At 38.8% G+C, this 20,385-nt stretch overlaps 1 protein-coding gene across 1 annotated transcript in view; it reads right to left on the bottom strand.

Annotated features, from left to right (window-relative positions):
• Positions 1–6,731: 6,731 nt before the first annotated feature.
• Positions 6,732–20,385, bottom strand: part of LOC139741414 (HEAT repeat-containing protein 6-like) — a 92,533-nt gene continuing 78,879 nt past the window's right edge. The window contains exon 23 of the mRNA XM_071652000.1: positions 6,732–7,068. Within this exon, the coding sequence (XP_071508101.1) occupies positions 6,887–7,068 (182 nt within the window). The 3' untranslated portion in view covers positions 6,732–6,886. The remainder of the gene's footprint in view (positions 7,069–20,385) is intronic.

Genomic DNA, 20,385 nt, shown 5'->3' with positions numbered 1-20,385 from the left:
CTGCACCAAACCTTTAAAGAATTGATAACTTTTGAACGGATCGTCCGATTTTCCTCAAACTTCGCGGATGCGTTCCAATAATATTGCTACATTCCCACTATCCACACATAGTGTGTTATGGGATTCATTCTCCTTTGAAGCGATGTACACCCTTTCCTACTCACACGTAGATACCGCAACACTTTTTAAAATCATATTCTTTATATGAATTTTATTCTATATCAGGCTCATTTACACAATAAAATGTAATATGTACAAAAGTAAGCAGCTGTATTCTTCTCACTTGTGCTGCTGAATCATATTTTTTTTTTAAATACAGTAGAAAATATACAATATATATATATATATATATATATATATATAAACAAAGAAGGGAAAACTGACCAGAAACAAATAATAAACAGTGAACTTTGCTCAAAGTTTTCACTATATATATATATATATATATATATATATGTTTGCAAATCATACCATGTGTACAAAATTTATACAAAATTCCGCATAAATCTCAGAAAAGAAAATACACACACACACATGCACTTTTACACACATGCAGGCAGGAGAACCACGACCTTCGCGCAGTATTATACCGTTTGCGCACTCTAGACTGAATAGAATGACGATACATTTGAATAATGGAGCTACATCCTGGAACACAATGGGGAAAAAAACCCCACAGCAGTAGGCCTACACAGAACTCTAGCACAAAGTTCAGATTCGCATAATTTCTTTCATCACAACTCTTCATGAAAGTGAAAAGGAAAATACTAATCAAATTTTTTTCCCATAAAGTAGCAGTCGGAAGGCGCTATACAAATGAAGTAAATTGAAAAGCTCTCTCACGACGGAGATACAGTATACGCTGCATTTTTCGTATACTTTATCGGGATAAATAAACTGATTATGCAAGATTTATCAAAGCACAAAGTAAATAACTGCTCTTATGAGTGACTCAATCTGAATTGTACATCTACAATGACACCACGTAATTGTTGGAAACTCGTGGTTCTAAGCTTGAACCTTCTGAAAACATTATGCCTCTATATAATCGCGAAATGGATGTTTTAATACATTTTATCAACGCCAGTTTTCCAGTTTTCTAACGCAGTTTACTCTCCAACCCCCCCCCCCCCCCCATTCCCATTATAACACCAGTTTTCGGTTTTGTTTTCAGTTCAGTGCTGAACAATTCTAGAAAACTACAAAGGATTTCGAGCTCCGTTCCACCATTATTACGTACACCGTCAGAGAAATAAATTCATAAGTAGGATGCCCCTTATATAAAAGTAGGTCTGGTGTCACACAGTGTGTGAGGAGCGCAGTCCGGGCTACTTTATGAAAGCGATGGTTCCAAATATTACATGAGCGCGCAAGTTGAATCGTTCTATTCAACGACGCAAAACGAAGTTGAATAGAACGGTTAAACTTGAAACGGAATGTAATATTCGAACCGTCGCACGAATGATAAAACATTGAATATTTGTTTTATACAACACATAATTTACACCTGGGGCCCGTTTCATAAAACTTGTCATCAGTGACAAGTTGTCATAGATGTGACAAGCTACTGAAATCCTTGCATCTGATTGGCTGAGAGCAAATTTGTCATAGAAAGGTAGCAGTTGTCACTGATGACAAGTTTTATGAAACGGGCCCCTGGTCTAGACCACAATAGATCTAATGTTAAACCTATCTAAGAGGAGGACTAACAGTTGGGCCTAGATCTAAATCTAGAACTGGCTCTAGGTCTTGATGACAGCGCAAACGAGTGCGCGTATGCATCAGCAGCTTTTATTTACGATATCGATACACAAGTTAAGTGTGTCCTATACGATCTATTGCACGGCTGGCTCGCTTGATTATAACATCATACCGTTCGTTCAATAGACGTCTAGGCCCCTATTGCACGGCCATTATTAAGAGTGAGCGTAGGATACTATAGCCGAGCCTTCTAAATGTAATGTGACCCCATTCATCCAATCAGATGGCAATGTATTATATAAAACAAATAATAGATGTTTTTCATTCGTGCAATGGACAGAATATTTCATTCAGTGAAAGATGAAGTTATTGAATGGATCATTTCATATTTCGCCTCATAAAATATTCTGTCCATCGTTCATTATTTGTATATTATAACCGGTGCAAACTTGGACTGATTCAAGCCAGATGGTATGTCTCGATGGGCTAACATTTGACTGAATCAGATTACTATAGAATCTATGTTTTCTGTCTTAACATGACAAGAGGAATATAAGGGGGGGGGGGATCTCTAGGCTAGGGCCACTCTTGCTCCTGCTAAAATAATGGTAGGCTACCAAGGGCAACTCCAGATAGTTGCCAGGGTGGGCCGGGGATTTGCTGACGGGACCCCTTTTTTTTCATGTTGGTTGCGTCTTTTAACGAAAATATGTGTGTATGTAGAAGGAGGTATGTGGTACTTTCTTACAAAAGCTAGGCCTACACATTGGCCATATGCACAGTATGTACAAGTGTATACATTATATGCCAAATGTACAATGTATGTATGGAGTTTTGTTTGAATCCGTGTGCATAAAAGTAAGCGATTGCTTGGGAGCAACAGCTTTTGTTATAGGCCTATAGTAAGGACAAGCAATCCCGCAAGCAATTACTTAAAAGCTAATTCCCAATTCACTTTGCCCCTATCAAGGAGCAAATGCTACTCGGGACTTAGAATGTTATATTATTATTATATATGTGATAAAAACCTAACATGGCATATACATAACGCTTTATCCTGGCGAGGAAAGCGCACGTTTTAGAAACAAGACACCAAACAGGTTAGTCATCGCATTCTTCATCAGCGACCAGGATGCGATGTGATGTTAGATTAAAATTACGTTTCTGAAGCAGACATACACACAAGGGTATACGTCTCCTCCTGGTTTTATTATATAGGGCCCATATATATATATATATATATATATATATATATATATATATATATGTATATATATATATATATATATATATATATATATATATATATATATATATATATATTGTATATATAAGAAGACCAAGAACATACTTAAAATGCAATGACAGTTTATTGAGAATTGATTGTGTATGTGTGTGTCTTGGCATGTGTGCGTGTGTGTGTGTGTGTGTGTGTAAGATGCACTGGGTTTTTTTTAATGCAATTTCACCTCATCTCCTGTGTGAAAAAGTGTCCATGTAATATATGTAACCAGGTTTATATCATTACTGATAGCTGATAGCTTTATCAACACTTAACCTTGAAGATCAGAGTAGAATTCTGAACCAGTGAAGTATATAAGCACAGCGATGACAATTTCTTCACACCGGATAAAAATCAGGGAACATATGAAATTGTAAAGTTTGTTTTAAATCTTTGCAGAATGGCTCTCACACAGTTGATATAAATATGCAAATGGGTAAGCTGGTGATGTCATCATCTCGCAAGTTCTTATTGATAGTGAACAAAAATTTGATAAGAATTGAAATTTCTGCTATAAAACGGGCAAAACATGTTATTTCTGGCTGAATAACAGTGAAATAATGTTCAGTCAGATTTTGTTCGGATTTGAGATTGGGCATAATTATTTTGGAACAAAAGGATAAAATGGAAATCACAAGATTTTGTGTATGAAATATCTATATGATATGACATGTTATGAGGCAATCATGGTGTCATTGACTCACTCATTTGCATATTCACACTGTGAAAATTGCAAACTGAAACTTTCAAAATTTATAATTTCCCTAATTTGTTTCTGGCTCGGATCAAATTTTCACTGTTGTGCTTGTAGAATTTTACACTTTCTTTTTAGACAAACTATCAACTGTTCCAGTATTCTCATTTAAGCTCCCAGAGGATTACTACATCTCTACATAAAATATTTGCGTGGCGGACATGGTTTAAGTTTGTATATGGGTGTGAGTGTGTGTACCTGTATTGGCTATTCAAGGATGTGTGACAAACCATGCGATATAAAAACAAATTTTGCCATGCATCAACAGTCAGGAAAACTTAAAAAGTTACATAACCATAAAGAAAAAAACTCTGCATGTGAATCAAGGAAGTCCTTCATATTATTTTTTTTTATTATTCTCTTCATCTTTGGTAGAGAAATAATAATATCATTTGAATAAACTCTTACAAGCCAACAAAGCCAACAAACAGTCCATAAAATGTCAGCTTTTGACACCCTCAATGAGTTTTACTGTCTCTTGTGTTTTCTTTGTGAAAAAAGGGGAAAAAACAAGGAAAATGCCTCCCCTGAGGAAGTGTCTACACATTTTCTCATAAACAATAAAAAGGTGCAGGATAAGAACTGACTTATGCCACAACAGGCGTTTTTACATCAGCCCGATATTTCAAAATAGTGTGCTATTTTCTGACTTGGGAAATTAACCTGAACACGAAATAGCGCACTATTTGATAATGTGAATGCAAATTCGCACGCTAATTGATCGAGAAAATTTCTTGAGTCCAACTCGGGAAATTTCCGAAATAGCAGGATAATTAATGCGAACTAGCGCGCTACTTGATAATGTTTGGGCTGATGTGAATAGGAAATGAAATAGCGCGTTAATCTGTGATCGCGAAAAATATCTCGAGCTTGGATTTTTAACGGGGTGATGTGAAAACGCCTTATGTCAATATCCCAGTGAAAGGAATGTCCATGATGATGGAATCCAGGCACATGAAAAAAAAGAAAGAAAGAAAGACAAAAAACCCCTCTATGTTTGACCCTGCATCACAAAACCAACAAAACGTTGCCAGACACAGATTTTTTCTTTTTTTTTTTTTGGTTAAGGGCAGATTCTGAAAGAGCAGATTTTAAGCTTTAAAATGATGTGCAATTCAATTCAAATGGACTGTTCTAACCTTTTGAAATATTGGAAAGAAGGCACAAATTGTGGAAAAGTGTGTACCACGAAAAGAGGCTGTGAAATATAGGGTCTATTCGAGCGCTTGATTTTGCCAAGCCATGCTCTGTGAAATGACTGGAACAAAAACAGGAAGTAAAAAATCAATAGCAACAACAATGAAGGGATTATTACATTAAGCTGAAATTGAGCATGCTTTTTCACATTTTATCCAAGACTAATACTAACTTTCAAGGCAGCAGTATCATCCTTTCAAAAGTTATTAGAGTTGAAAGTGAAAAGTGTGTAAAGAGTTTTTGAGAAATTGAAAGGGGGCTCTAAGACACACCTCATCACACTTCTCTACCAAAAAGTGTTCTAGAAAAACTGCTAAAAACACAATTTCCCATTAGTTTAATGATCCCAAACTTTAGAATCATGTAAAAGAAGAATTGCTCTTTCAGAAAATATGAAAACCTCAGTACTGACTAGGTTGAAATGTTTCACCTATTTTGAGTCCTTACATAGAATCAGGGCATGCAACTTTTTGTCTGTTTTGTGATGCACGGTCACATATCACTTTCCTGGAATTCACAGATGTTGTATTCATGACATACCGACTAGGCACTTCCCAAATCCCTTGGGCAAGGCAGTCTGGTAAAATTCTCTCAAACAAAAACTTAAACAAAAACCTCACAAAGCCTTCTTGTCCCTTCCAGACCCTATAATTGCAGAAAATTGTAATCATTCTTAAAATGATTTCAGTTGTCATGGCAACACAAATTGACAAGTCACGACCAATTGCCTGTCTGTTGCATAGTCATTGACACTACTGCTGCTTGCAAGTGTTGCCAGAGAATTGCTTTTTGACTACTAATACAACACAGTACATTAACTTTCCTGAATTCCCATTTGGACAAATGTAGGATGAAGGAGTGAGGTATACAAGTTTCATCTCTAACTTTGATAGAAAGGAAGGCATTTAAATCATCATTGTGCAAGTATAATTCTGTTAGTCAAGTTATGATTTTATTCCACATCACTCCTGGAGTTTTGTTTCAGCCAATACTTTTCTTTTGGATTGCAAAGAACAAAAATAACTTAAGATATCAACACTAATTTGTAAATTCTGTGAGAATTCTGTGAATAAGAAATTGATAATACAAATATCATTTCATCTCAGCAAAAATAATTGGTGAAATCTATATAGCATTTTGCAGTGCAGAAATATGAAACATAATTCAAAATAAATGTAACTATCTTTTTAAAAGAGTTCATTTTAGAACTGATTGCAAAGCGTTCAGAAAACAATGTCTATGAAAAGAATTGTTCACATGTCTCATTTCATTGCTATAACAAACATTAAGTAGAGAGCTGCTACCTTTTTCATGACACAAACAGCCAGAAATGTATATCTTGTGGTGGTTTCATGTCTCTTGCAGATAAGCCGAGTTACAAAAACATGTCCCCGTTTCTGACGCCCATATCCTGGAGAATGAAAAGCGAAGGTCGTAAGTTGCCTTCGGGTGGGTTCTCTGTAAGCATTGCCTGGTAAAAGCCCATCTCAAGTGTACTCTCCTGTCAACTTTCCATTTAATCTTCTCTGTGCCTGTGTGGAGTGCAGTTCGAAGACAACATTTGGATTTACTTCAATCCTTTGCATGCTTTGAGAGCCTATTGGCATGGAAAACTCCAAAGCATTGTATACTTTGTCCAAAGTTCCTGGCACAGAGAGGGTTAAAGGGCCATCTAGGAGGAATTATTCAGTGAGTACACTACTCTGCATGCAGGATGGAAATCTTTTATTTTATGAAAACATTAACAATATTCATTTAGTCAGAAAAGACATTACATCTAATTTGCATGGATCCTGTAGCACACTTTAAACTGGTATTCCTCCATCATCTGGTGGATAAGTGGCAGTCTACTTTGTTAAATTGTGGGGCTCAGTCGCATTGGAGAGAATAAATCCTTTGGTTTACTCCACCTAAACCGCATTGGGGTTGTCGTGTCACCCGGGCTGAGCTGACTAATCCAGGGGAAGCCCACCGCCCCTGCTCATGCTCTCCGGATCCGTGTCGTCAGGCATCATCTCCGTTGCCACGGCAACAAAGACCTGTTGCAGCATGGCCAGAGCCGTGGCGGCCTCCGGCTCCAATCCCTGGACATCCAGCGCCCGCAGATGCTCTCTAACCTTCTCCACGTTGTTATCTGAGGAGGGAAAAAGGGTCGTGAGAGGAATGGAAAAAAGGTGTTATTCACACAACTGCCACTTTTGACATGGGGGCTGGCATGATGATGAAGATACTGTGTCAGCCAGGGGAGCTTAAGAATTGCATGAGCTTTTACCACCACAGTAGGAATCCTGAAATCCAGTAAGAAAAACACAACAAATCCAACCGAATTCCTCAGCATACTATGAATGATGGTGTCATTAAAAAGGGTTAACCCTTCTTGAAATGAGGAGGAAAGACAAAAACAAGCCTAGTCACATAATACCAGACTGCGAAAGATGACGTCCATGAAGCATATCTGTTTGTTGCCTCATTATGCTTTGGGTAAAAACAGTTTGGTAATTCACTAATGCATCTTTCTCCTCCGGCATGAATGCATCAATATCATGCACGCACTGAGTATAGACCTGTTTGGTTTGGGCCCTGTTCTTTATGCTAATGTCTATTTCACCTACAATGCATCTTTTCTTCTTATTTTGGAAGCTTCCCAGTTATGGCAAACATAAGTTACATTGTTTTTAAAAAAAGCATATAGGTCTATAACGCATGATGAAATCATCTCTGTTGCTGTCACACAAATATGTTACACTATGTACAACAACTCTAATGCATGATGAGTTCATGTTTGTTGCTGTCATACAAAATATGACGTGTATACACAATGTACAACAACTGATGGTTTGATTTGTCAGGTTCTCCCCTTGACTCCATGTGATTAATAACTACATTCCTTATCCCACATGACTGCATCATTATCCTGTACAATAACACATTGTCACATCTGCACCTACAATATTTGGTTTTTTTCGCGGTGGTTTAAAAACTCAGCTTGTTCAAGTTCTAATGTGCACTAATCTTCCATCTCTCTTATATAATCTTCCACACCTATTCAGTTTTAAAAAAACACTAACTTATGTCGGCCATCATGGGGGGGGGGGGGGGTCCAAAATACGATGAAAAGATTATTCCATGGGTTATGCAATGAGTCAGGTGCATTGCTACATGTATATCAGTGCATAAATCAACTATCATACTGCATACTAAAGCCCCCTAACGGACAAGTTCACCTTAATAGACATGTGGGTTTAGTTAATGCAACAATGTTTAGTAGAACACATCAGTGAGAGTTTGAGGAAAATCTGACAATCCGTTCAAAAGTTATGAAGTTTGAAAGTTTCTGCTCAGTCACGGCTGCATGAGAAGACTACTATTGCTTGTGATGTCACATGTGTACAACAATATAAAGAAAGAATAAAGAAAATTCAACATATTTTCACTTTTCTTGCATAACAAAAGAACACTCGACTTCTCTCTTTCAGAAGGCAAGGGGAATAATATGTGACCGTGCACCTCAAAACGAACATAAAGTCGCACACACTGATTTGGCGTGAGGACTGAAAATAAGTGAAATGGGTCAACCTAGCCGAACTTGACTTTTTCATATTTTCTGAAAGAGCGGGTCTTCTTTTACATTATGCTAAAATTTGGTATCATAAAACGGGCAGAAAAATTTGTTTTTTTAGCAGTTTATCTCGAACATTTTTTGGTAGAATAGTGTGATTAGGTGTGTCTGTAGAATCCCTTTTTCATTTCTGAAAAACCATGTCCACACTCTTCACTTTCAACTCTAATAACTTTTGAAAGGATAGTGCTACAGCTTTGAAAGTTGGCATTCATTATGGACAGAATGTGTTAATGAGGCATGCTTAATTTCAGTTTAATCCGTTAATCCCTTCATTGTTGTTACTCTGGTGGTTTACTTCCTGTTTTTTGTCCCATTCATCTCACAGCCAGCACGATTTGGTAAAGATTAAGTGCTTGAATAGACACTGTACTTCAGAGCCTCTTTTCTCAGTACACACTTTTCCTGAGTTTGTGCTTTCTTTCCAGTATTTAGATAGGTTAGAAGAGTCCATTTGATTTGAGTTATACATCATTTTAAAGCTTAAAGTCTGCTCTTTCAGAATATGGTCTTCAATAAAAATTCATGTCTGGCGACTTTTTGTTTGTTTTGAGGTGCAGGGTCACATATTATCCTTAACATACATCAGTAACAAGTCCAAGAAATGTGCACTTTATTCAAAAAGTGAAGTTTTGCGAAATTCTCTTTTTATTTTCCTTATATCGTTGTAAGCATGTGACATCATACACTGTAGTAGTCTTCTCATCCAGTAGTGACTTCACAGATACTTAAAAAAAATATCATAACTTTTGAACGGATTGTCCGATTTCCCCCAAACTTTCACTGATGTGTTCTACTCATATTGTTGCCTTCACTCAATCCACATGTATATATATATATATATATATATATATATATATATATATATATATATATATATATATATATATAAAGGTGGACTTGTCCTTTAACATAAAGACAGCCCCCAAATCGAACAGGCCTATATCTCTCTCTCCTCCCCCCACCTCTCTCTCTCCCCCCCCCCCCCACCTCTCTCTCTCTCTCTTTCTCTCTCACTAGATACTGTACAATTGTAACAAAGAATGGATGCAGGCCAACTAGTTACAGCATTCATCTCAGATTTTAGTCAAATAATCAATATGAATGGATCAGTCTGATATAGATGACATACATTTCAAAAGAGAAAAGTAAAAAAGGAGATGATATTATAAAAGAATGTCCCTGGTTGCATGTCCCCAGGATCTCACCAGTCAAATAAATCAATGTTGATTTCAGTCAAGCCCTATCCACACCGTCTCACAGAACCCTACTGGGCATCTCCTCCCAATACATGTACAGCTGTGATTTTCCTCCCCCAAAATATACATCATTGCAACAAACAAACCCAAGCAAATCTCTCCCCTCCTCCTCCCCAATTTGACAAAGAATATCACTAATATATCTCAATCCATGGTAAGTAGTTTTTCTTGACTTGGCATGACTGGTAAAATCTCAAACATTCAAAGAATTATGCAACTCAGACTCCTGAATTATTTCTAAACACGCTATTTCACAGACTTTAAAGGACCTATGCAATGCAAATATTGCTGACTTGTGTTGATTTATACTGTAATACTTGACCACCACCTATGTGCCCTCAAGAATATCTTAATATGTACCACATATCTAACAATAATACCTCTGCTAGTTTCCTCCAGATTACTGCGATCCACCCACAAAAAAAGAATAAATCTTCAAAACAAAGATTCTAAGGATGACATCATCTGTCAATCACTTCTACATCATACTGATTGACCAAAGGCATTGAAACGCACCTTTGCTAAACTGAGCATAACTGGCATGATTCCACAGTACTAATATATTTAGAGAAAGACACTACCCGGTATATGGAAACACCCAAATTACGCTCAGTTCAGAGGAAGATGCAATCCATTGTCTTTTGTTAATTCAATTCGTTGAATAGATGGGATTGACAGATGATGTCATTGACAGAATCTTAGTTTAGAAGTCTGTGAGAACAGATCTAAGTAATCTATTCAGTAAACTAGCAGAAAAATCATTTGAAAATGTAGGGGACATATTCATGCTGTTGTTGTTTTTTTCAAAGATAAGTCACCATCAGGGTATCAGAAATAAACACAAATCAACATGTATTTGCATTGCATAGGTCCTTTAATGCATGCTTCAAGGAGACACATGCAAACACACACACATAAGCCAAGACTGTCAGGGTGACTTAAAAGCTACATATTTCTCAGGACATGCACAGGGGGGAAGCGCAGTCCATTTTTGCTGCACTCTGCAGCCGTTGTTGAAATTGAAGAATCGAGCAGATGAGACGGTCATAAGAAACGTTGCTTCCGTAATAATACTACGACATTTCCATGGATATAACTGTCAATATGGGGAAACGAGGAGGCTTTACTGCCTGGCTTCTTTCAATCAAGGTTTCCATGAATACAAATCACCATTTCAGGTGTTTTTTCCTCCTCCCCCCCCCCCCCCCCCAAACATAACACTGTGGATCACACAACTGGAGACAATGGTTAAAGAGAAAAGAAAATGAGGGAGAGAGAGAGAAAGAGAAAGGAGGGAAAAAGGACAATGATTGATGTCTAAAGATGCAGTTTTGTCTGTTTTCTCCATACACACAGCCCTCCAAAATTCCTATGAGAAATTGTGATGTATCATTCCTCTATTCCTTCTGGTGTGACGTTACCAGACTAACATTTTCCCTGCCCCGCTGATAAATCACAGCTGCCAAAATGTGCCCGCCTTTTGTTGCGGAAAACAGACAACAGTTACAGCCCGCAGGATTTGGGAAGCAGCCGGCTGTCTCTCCCGCTTTAAATACGTCTTCAGCTTCTAATGTCTACAGCTGTGCACATTCTTCATCTATTTGGTATTTCTATATGTGTAAAGATAATGTCAAAGTACCACGGTCAAACCGATCAGTTTAAGGAAACCTATCAATCATCAGACATTACAGGGATAGGAAACAGCCTGGTTGGAAGTATTATTGAGAAAAGGGACTCCAGGGCTGTAAAGGAAAACTTTCATTTATCTGTTTTGGCTTTAAACGACACATGACATTGACATATCTATAGCTTGGTTATGATTTCTGAGAAAAGAAAACCAAAAAAAAAAAAAAAAGTATACAAATATACTTTGCCTTGAGAGTTTTCTGGTTAAAACTATGGGCAGAGGTGACACCAAAATAGTGTTATTCCCTGAGGGGCGCAGTCCTGAAGTGAATAGCACTTTTGGAGGCACTGAGGCACCTTAGCCAACCTTTGCTACAAGTGCACGACAACATGTTTACTATAAACTGTAAGGCAGCGTGCAGCCAGTAAAAATAAACACACAGCTCTCGACCAATGAGATCGCAGGATTTTTGCTACCCGTTCTATAACACACAATATTCCCATGTACAAGAGTGCTATCCAGTCTAGGATAAACTATTCCCACAGACCCAAAGCATCTCTTAAATGGAAGATTCTTCTGCCTGGACCCCCAGCAAACTGGAGATCATGTGCTAGATATTATGTGTGCATAATAAGCACAAAGCATGGCATCCCTTGAAGTCAGGTCCAGCCAGTCGGGTCTAGGGCTAGCCATGTTCTCTGGTGATACCTTGTGCTATCTTTATTTTTGAACAGACATGACAAAACTGAAGATCTGCAGGAGAGGGCTAAATTCTGAGGGGGTGAAAAATATGTCTTGAGCAAAAGACATACAGCTAGAGTGAAAGAAATACAAACTAAAGCGGGAGAGTGTGAAATTTGGCAAAAATCGCATCAAAGTGGTAGATCTCCTGCCAAAAGTGGAAAAGTTGGAGTATGTGTATTCCTTAACAGTTACTTTCAAATCATGGTGATTTGCATTCATAGATATCTTGATAGGATCATGACAGGATAATTTCCAATGCTTTTCAACACTTTTTTTCTCCACCCATTTCAACAGCATTTTACAGCTCATTAAGCATTTGACAACTCATTTAACCCATCGAGGACGGGCTGATTTTGCCACAACACGCATTTCCCATAGACACCTGCCCGAGTATACGTGGGACTTGTCCTCAACAGATTAACTGAGCCACCACAATGTCAAAAAACAAAAACACAAACAGAATTTGCTGCTGATGTCACAGATCACAAAGTCAAATTTGCCAGGGTATAGGACCTGCTTAAGTTCAGGGGTTCTATTCCAAAGTCTTCTTTGCAGCAGGCCGATACCATCCTGAAAATCTTCTGCATAATATGTGACACTGCACCTCAAAACAAACAAAAAGTCGCCAGACATGAATTTTAAGTTAAGACCATATTCTGAAAGAGCAGACTTTAAGCTTTAAAATGATGTATAACTCAAATCAAATGGACTCTCCTAACCTATCTAAATATTGGAAAGAAAGCACAAACTCAGGAAAAGTGTGAACCGAGAAAAGAGGCTGTGAAGTACAGTGTCTATTCAAGCGCTTAATCTTTACCAAACCGTGTTGGCTGTGCAATGAATGGGACAAAAAACAGGAAGTTAACCACCAGAGTAACAACAATGAAGGGATTATCAGATTAAAGTGAAATTAAGCATGCCTCATTAACACAGTCTGTCCATAATTAATGCCAACTTTCAAAGCAGTAGCACTATCCCTTCAAAGGTTATTAGAGTTGAAGGTGAAGAGTGTGGACAAGGTTTTTCAGAAATGAAAAAGGGATTCTAAAGACACACCTAATCACACTATTCTACCAAAAATGTTCGAGATAAACTGCTAAAAAAAAAAACACTTTCCTGCCCATTTTATGATCCCAAATTTTAGCATAATGTAAAAGAAGACCCGCTCTTTCAGAAAATATGAAAAAGTCAAGTTCGGCTAGGTTTACCCATTTCACTTATTTTCAGTCCTCACGCAAAATCAGTGTGTGCGACTTTATGTTCGTTTTGAGGTGCACGGTCACATATAGTTGACAGATAATATATCATATAGCTCTCTTGAGTGTCAGTGATGAGAGGAATAGTGGATTAAAATACATACATGCTCATACTATTGATTTTGTTCAACTTTCAGGAAAATCTCCTAGGTGCAGATGATAAATAGCAGATCAAGGACTTGGGTACAATAATGTCTCATTAATATCAGTCAAAATGATGTGTGAAAGGTTAAATTCTCATCACAAGTGAGTCTCTTCAAAAGTGTCATATATTATGTGCATTGAAAATTTCATTGTTTCCTGGAAAAGCGGGAGAAGTTCGTTGTTGTTGTTGTTGTTGTTGTGAGATTTAATATGCTGGGAATGTCAGTCTCCATGGGGGAAACCTAGGTGGTCATAACTGATTTTTTTTTTTTTTGGGGGGGGGGGATGGACTTTAACAGCCTAGAGACAGGAAAGTGATGTAACAACAAAATTAATATCGATAGTGTTGTATGTGGCCCAAAGACAAAGGAAACCAACTCTGAAATGCCAGTCCTATGGAGATACATGGAATAGCTGGATTGAAATGCTAGAAAACAACTAACTGTTAGACACACCCTACAGGCCCCCACAGGATGTCCAATACAAAATACAAAATTTCTCCACATTCATACTGTACATTGTATAAGCTGTTACTTTCATGAGGGACCGCAAATTTAACAACACGTGAAAATGTTGCCATGCGCCTGGGTTAATAGTGCACTCACAAAAGCCTTGATGTCAATTCGCGAAAACAAAATCTCGCAGAAATGTTCGTGACCTCTTCATTTGCGAAAATATCTGTACATGAAAATAACAGCTTATCCGCCCCCCCTTTCACCAACACCTGAACATCAGCTGACAAGAGAAAAATCACTAGAAAGACAGCAAGAGATAGTGGGTGTAGTGGCAGAGTGATGCAGATTGTTTTGTAGTGCAGGCCTATACACAAGCTTGTTGCAAGCATGTCGCAAGCTTGCATTGCATGGTAGTTCTTAGTGGTGTGCAAGCTTGCAGAGTTTGTTGTAGTGGTCCACAAGCTTACTGCATGCTTGCCACAACTCTGCGGAGCTTTTATTAGTAGCCTGCACGCTTGTACCATTTTGTGTAGTAGCCCATAAACTTGTTGCTGCTGTAGCATGTTACAAGCTTGGGATACATTTTTTCCCCTTTTTTTGTGCTGGGCAAGCATGTTATAAATATAAGTTTGTGGTAAGGTTGTACACAAGAAGTGCTATCTAAATTTGTGTTCACAAGCTTACTAAGATTACCACACTTGTTAAAAGCTATTAACATGCTTGCCACAAGCTTGGAATTCTGTAAGGGAGCACAGTACTAAAAAATAGCCATTCTCATATTGGATGCGTCTACTAGACAGTTACAAATCAACCCATTTGCACTTTTGGATTTCTTGCAACAATATACATTGCAGTCGCAAGTCACTGAAGAATACAGTAAATTTTGTGTCATCACTGAATATCAAATTGCATGGTTGAGCGAAGCAAGGTTGATTTAATATATTTCACACACACACAAATGCTCATACAAAATAACAGCTGTGGACAGTTTAATGATTTTTAAAGGCCAGTAAGATGCTAATGGGCTTAACACTCTAATCACATATATCCCATTTATTATTATTCTCTTTTTTTTCCCAAAAAATCTACAACATTAAAAATCACCTCAAGAATCAAGTAATCCCACTTGTACAATGTGCACACTATGAATAAATTTGGAGACTTGTGCTAATAATACGTGACACATTTGGGAAATGTGTAGCCTCATAAGTATTTCAATTTCCTAAAGGTTTTCTTTACCTTGTGGAGGAGTCTTTGAAGTTCAATATTTTCCCCTCCTGTGAAGGTCAACTTATTCGCAAAGATCTTGACATAAAAGCTTGGGTTGCGTTTGAATAATCTATATGCCAGCATCCCACATCTCTTTGAATTATGCAAAAACTCATAAATGGGTAATCTTTTTCTTTAGGAGTTAGGGAGATAATTGCAAGAAATGAAAAATCTGTATCTCCCTTTGCAATCGCACAAGCTGCCCAAGCAGCAGAACGTGACCTTTGGTGGGTAAAAGTAGAGTACACACTGTAATGAACAATTTCAATCAAAACCTCCATTGCTTTGTGAAACTACGAGTGACATTACTAATCGGGATGCATTACGCATTCAGCATTTTTCGGTTTCAAACACTATCCCTGCAATGTTCTCGGAGCTTTTCAATCAATCACATTTCAGTAAAAGGATTACAGGGTATTTGGATCCATTAGGAGCGGTCCCACTGCGCCTCTGTGCTACTCACATGCCCATATCCGCTTCTATGCCTTCTGTCTTGATCTTGAATATGAAACTGATGATATCGCGAGGGTGTAGATTTACACGGAGCAAAGCCAGAGGATGATGACTCGCGTACGGCTTCATTGTAGTGCAGGACGTCTTGACGTTAATCACGAGCGAGCGGAGACGGAACGGTACAACAAGCATGATTGAACGGGCAAATATTTAGGCTGAAATTTGAGTCCTCACAACAGGATATTACAGGTCAGACAGCAAGGTCAGCGGAGGAGTGCGTGGGGATGACTAGCCAAGGACCAAACAGTTCTCTTGTCTCTTGTCCTCAAGTATTGAGGCATCACAGATCAACACTCCCACGACATTTTCCTCCTTTAAGGCTCATTTTATAAATGAACTGGCAAAGATGTTGAAGAGCTGAAGACATTGGTAGAATCGCAATTTTAATATCATTATTCCGTCGCTGACAATGAATCAATTACCATTGTTCAAAATAAACACTATTTACAGCCTTTTGATGAAAAGTTGAAGACAATTATCCTGCGTCCATGCAGTCCTTACATGCTTGATTCTGAGTATGGCAGTAAATGTCATAACAAAGTAAGTTTGAATGTCAAAGTATTATTGTTCACCAGAGTGCAACCGGAAACTTTGCACTGAACAGAATTGAAACACTACATGGAAATAATTTTTCAATCAATTCTGCTGCTGTTAATATCTAAAGCATGAAATTAAAACAGCATAATTATTGTCAATATATGCAATGCGTGATCAGGAGAGCACAATGGCCCGAATTCACGAAGGTGGTACAAATTAAACCATGGTTTGAACTATGGACAAAAACCATGGAGCGCCAAGTGTCGCACGGAATATTTCGTTACGATATTGGTCATTTTGTCAACAAAATGACCGTTTCATTAACGAAATTATCATTTAGTGGACGAAATGTTCATTTAGTTACAAAATGTCATTTCATTACAAAATAATCATTTCATTGACGAAATGACTGATTTCGTAACGAAATATTCCATGCGACACTTGGCGCTCCATGGTTTTTGTCCATGGTTTAAACCATGGTTTCATTTGTACCACCTTCGTGAATTCGGGCCAATGAGTTTACTCTACAAATTATATATTTTTTTTATTGCAATTACAATGGTTAGGCTTGGTGTATCACCCAATCTAGCCTTATGAGTTTTATGCACCACTTCCGTGTAAAAACGTAGCTAACGCCATGCCACTTTACCTTAAATCTGCATTGTCGATCTGTGTAAGCCGTCTGACATAAATGATAAACTGCTGCTACCTTTAGGAATATCATTTGATGAATATTATCCTCTCTCTGCAGCCAGGCAGAGTGTGAAATATCCCTGGCAAAAAAGGGCAGTTCATTTGTTTGTAAAACAAAGAGGCATTTATGATTTATAACATGTGAATTATTGATGAAGAGTACCCTGGGTGTGCTTGGTAGGAGGTTTGCATACAGTATGTACAACCAAAAATTAAAGAAAACAAAGAGAGAGAAGAGTATAATTATGAGCAAAAGAAAGAGAATTTTGAAGAGAACAGGACACAGAAAGAAAGAACCACCTATTGGAAGGGTTTGGGAATGGGGACAACCTTTCACCTCTCAGCGTACTACTGTACACAGCGAATATTTCGTGAGGTTTTTATTTTCGTGAATTTTGCGAGTTGAGTGCTATTCGTGCATTTAAAATCACATGAAAATATTGACTCAGATCCTGGCATGAACATGACATGCACGCATACATTTCTCTGTTCAGTGCTGTACTCCACTATCGCAAATTTAACCACTCGCAAAATCGTTGGGAAGTCCCGCCATTTGCAAAAAATTATGCTCACTAAATATATGGCGTATACAATACATTGCAAAAAACATAGGGTCACACATTACATTACTCTTGCCTTCTTTAAGTCTCTGTGACTTGCTCAATTACTTTGCTACATTCCAGAGTGAATCTATCCATCTTGTCAGACATCTCTTCAGCGCAATATTGATCCCAGTGGAAAATAAGAAGTGATATCCATAAGAAAAGCATGTTTCATTGGTAGTAATGGTACAGTGTACGTACGGGCTGAAAAAAAAAAGGTAATGAAACAAGAGACCCGCAGGTCTAGCGCTCACCTGAGTATCGCAAGTTCACCTTTCACGCAGTCACTAATCTAAATTATTCACAGCTCCACCAAAATTTGACCAGGCATTCTCAAGTAGAAAATGAAAATGTACAATAAGGGCCCAAATTCTTTAAGATTCCTTAATTTGGGGGGAATGGGGCCCCCTGGGGCCATCTGGGTGGGGCATGGTGCCCATTTTTGTAAATTGAGATCCTGATCCCCTAGGGATGCTACCTGCCAAGTTTGACGAAAATACATCATGATGTTTTCAGGAAGAAGATGAAAATGTACAATTCAGGCCCCCATTTGGACCTTCCAAACCAACCCCCCCCCCCCCCCCCCCGCCCCCAAGAGGGGCACCCCTGGATCTCCTATGAACAAACTTGAAACTACAGTCATTAATGTACTCACTCATAGTATTATCTTAGCTCTATAACTTCTGATTCTAGAGAAGATTTTTACAGATTCCTTCATTTTGGGGGTTTGGGCCCCCTGGGGGTCCCCTGGGTGGGGCATGGTGCCCATTTAAATAAATTGAGATCCTAACCCCCTAGGGATGCTACCTGCCAAGTTTGGTAAAAATGGGTCATGGGGTTCTCAAGAAAAAGATAAAAATGTACAATTTAGGCCCCATTAGGACCCCTCCTCACCACCCTCCCCTGGGTCCCCAGGGGGGCATCCCTGATTCTGCCATGAACAAACTTGAAACTACAGTAATCAATGTACAAACTCATAGTATTAACTTAGCTCTATCACTTCCGGTTCTAGAGAAGAAGATTTTTACAGATTCCTTCATTTTGGGGCGTTTGGGCCCCCTGGGGGCCCCCTGGATGGGGCATGGTGCCCATTTTAACAAATTGAGTTCCTAACCCCCTAGGGATGCTACCTGCCAAGTTTGGTGAAAATGGGTCATGGGGTTTTCAAGAAGAAGATGAAAATGTACAATTTAGGCCCCATTAGAACCCCTCCCCACCCCCCTCCCCTGGGTCCCAAGGGGGGCACCCCTGATTCTGCCATGAACAAACTTGAAACTACAGTCATCAAAGTACTAACTCATAGTATTAACTTAGCTCTATCACTTCCGGTTCTAGAGAAGAAGATTTTTACAGATTCCTTCATTTTGGGGCGTTTGGGCCCCCTGGGGGCCCCCTGGATGGGGCATGGTGCCCATTTTAACAAATTGAGTTCCTAACCCCCTAGGGATGCTACCTGCCAAGTTTGGTGAAAATGGGTCATGGGGTTTTCAAGAAGAAGATGAAAATGTACAATTTAGGCCCCATTAGAACCCCTCCCCACCCCCCTCCCCTGGGTCCCAAGGGGGGCACCCCTGATTCTGCCATGAACAAACTTGAAACTACAGTCATCAAAGTACTAACTCATAGTATTAACTTAGCTCTATCACTTCTGGTTCTAGAGAAGAAGATTTTTACAGATTCCTTAATTTTGGGGGGTTTGGGCCCCCCTGGGGGCCCCCTGGGTGGGGCATGGTGCCCATTTTAACAAATTGAGTTTCTAACAACCTAGGGATGCTACCTGCAAAGTTTGATGAAAATCGGTCTTGGGGTTTTCAAGGAGAAGATGAAAATGTAAAAAGTTTACGCACGACGCACGACGGACGACGGACGCCGGACGAAGGGCGATCGCAATAGCTCACTTGAGCCTTTGGCTCAGGTGAGCTAAAAAGCTGTAAGCTGCTTTCATTTGATTTAATTTGCTCATAAAAATACTTGACTCACACAGATTCAATGTTACTCCCCCCCCCCCCCCCCCACACACACACACACACATATCTACACCAGGCCGTTCAGAATTACAAAAAGTGGACCTTCTAGTTCAAGTTTATGTTCAGTTCCATTATTTTACAGATACCGAGCATTAACTTTTTTTGTTTTGTTTTGTTTTGTTTTGTTTTTGTTTTTCTGCTAGCAAACTGGGGGGAGGGGGGGGGGGTGGTCCACAGAACTCCCTGAAACCCCCTAGTTATGGGCCTGCTCAAACACACACACACATACACCCACAAAAATAAACTCTGTTGGGGTACATTAACCTTTGTTTATCCAGAATGGAGAAAATCAGAACAAACCAATTATCATGACAAATGATGTGCCATATCCTACTGATCTACTCTCAATTCAGCTTTGATTACACTACTATGCATAAAGGCTGATCAGTACAATATCACCTGCGTAGCAAAATGTCTGCCTAACAGAATCTGCAGCTTTCTTATCGATATAAGATAGTCGAGATTGAAGTGGTCAAGATGGATAAATACATTGTCCATCACAAATGACCACAAATGCACTCCTCAAGGAGCTGTACCGTAAATGTTTAACCCTGTCTGTGCCAGAAACTTTGGACAGTGTGTATAAATGCTATGGGGTTTTCCATGCCGATCGGCCCTGATAGCGCGTGAAGGGTTAAATTGGAGGAATCACCTGGGCAGTGTGATGTCGTATCTGACAGGTTTATAGGCACGGAGGTGATGGGAG

This window comes from Diadema antillarum, unplaced genomic scaffold (assembly GCF_040938485.1).
Source record: "Diadema antillarum isolate AM-2024a unplaced genomic scaffold, OU_Dant_1.0 seq00000927_RagTag, whole genome shotgun sequence".
Taxonomy (NCBI): domain Eukaryota; kingdom Metazoa; phylum Echinodermata; class Echinoidea; order Diadematoida; family Diadematidae; genus Diadema; species Diadema antillarum.
This window is presented reverse-complemented; position numbering and strand designations above follow the sequence as displayed.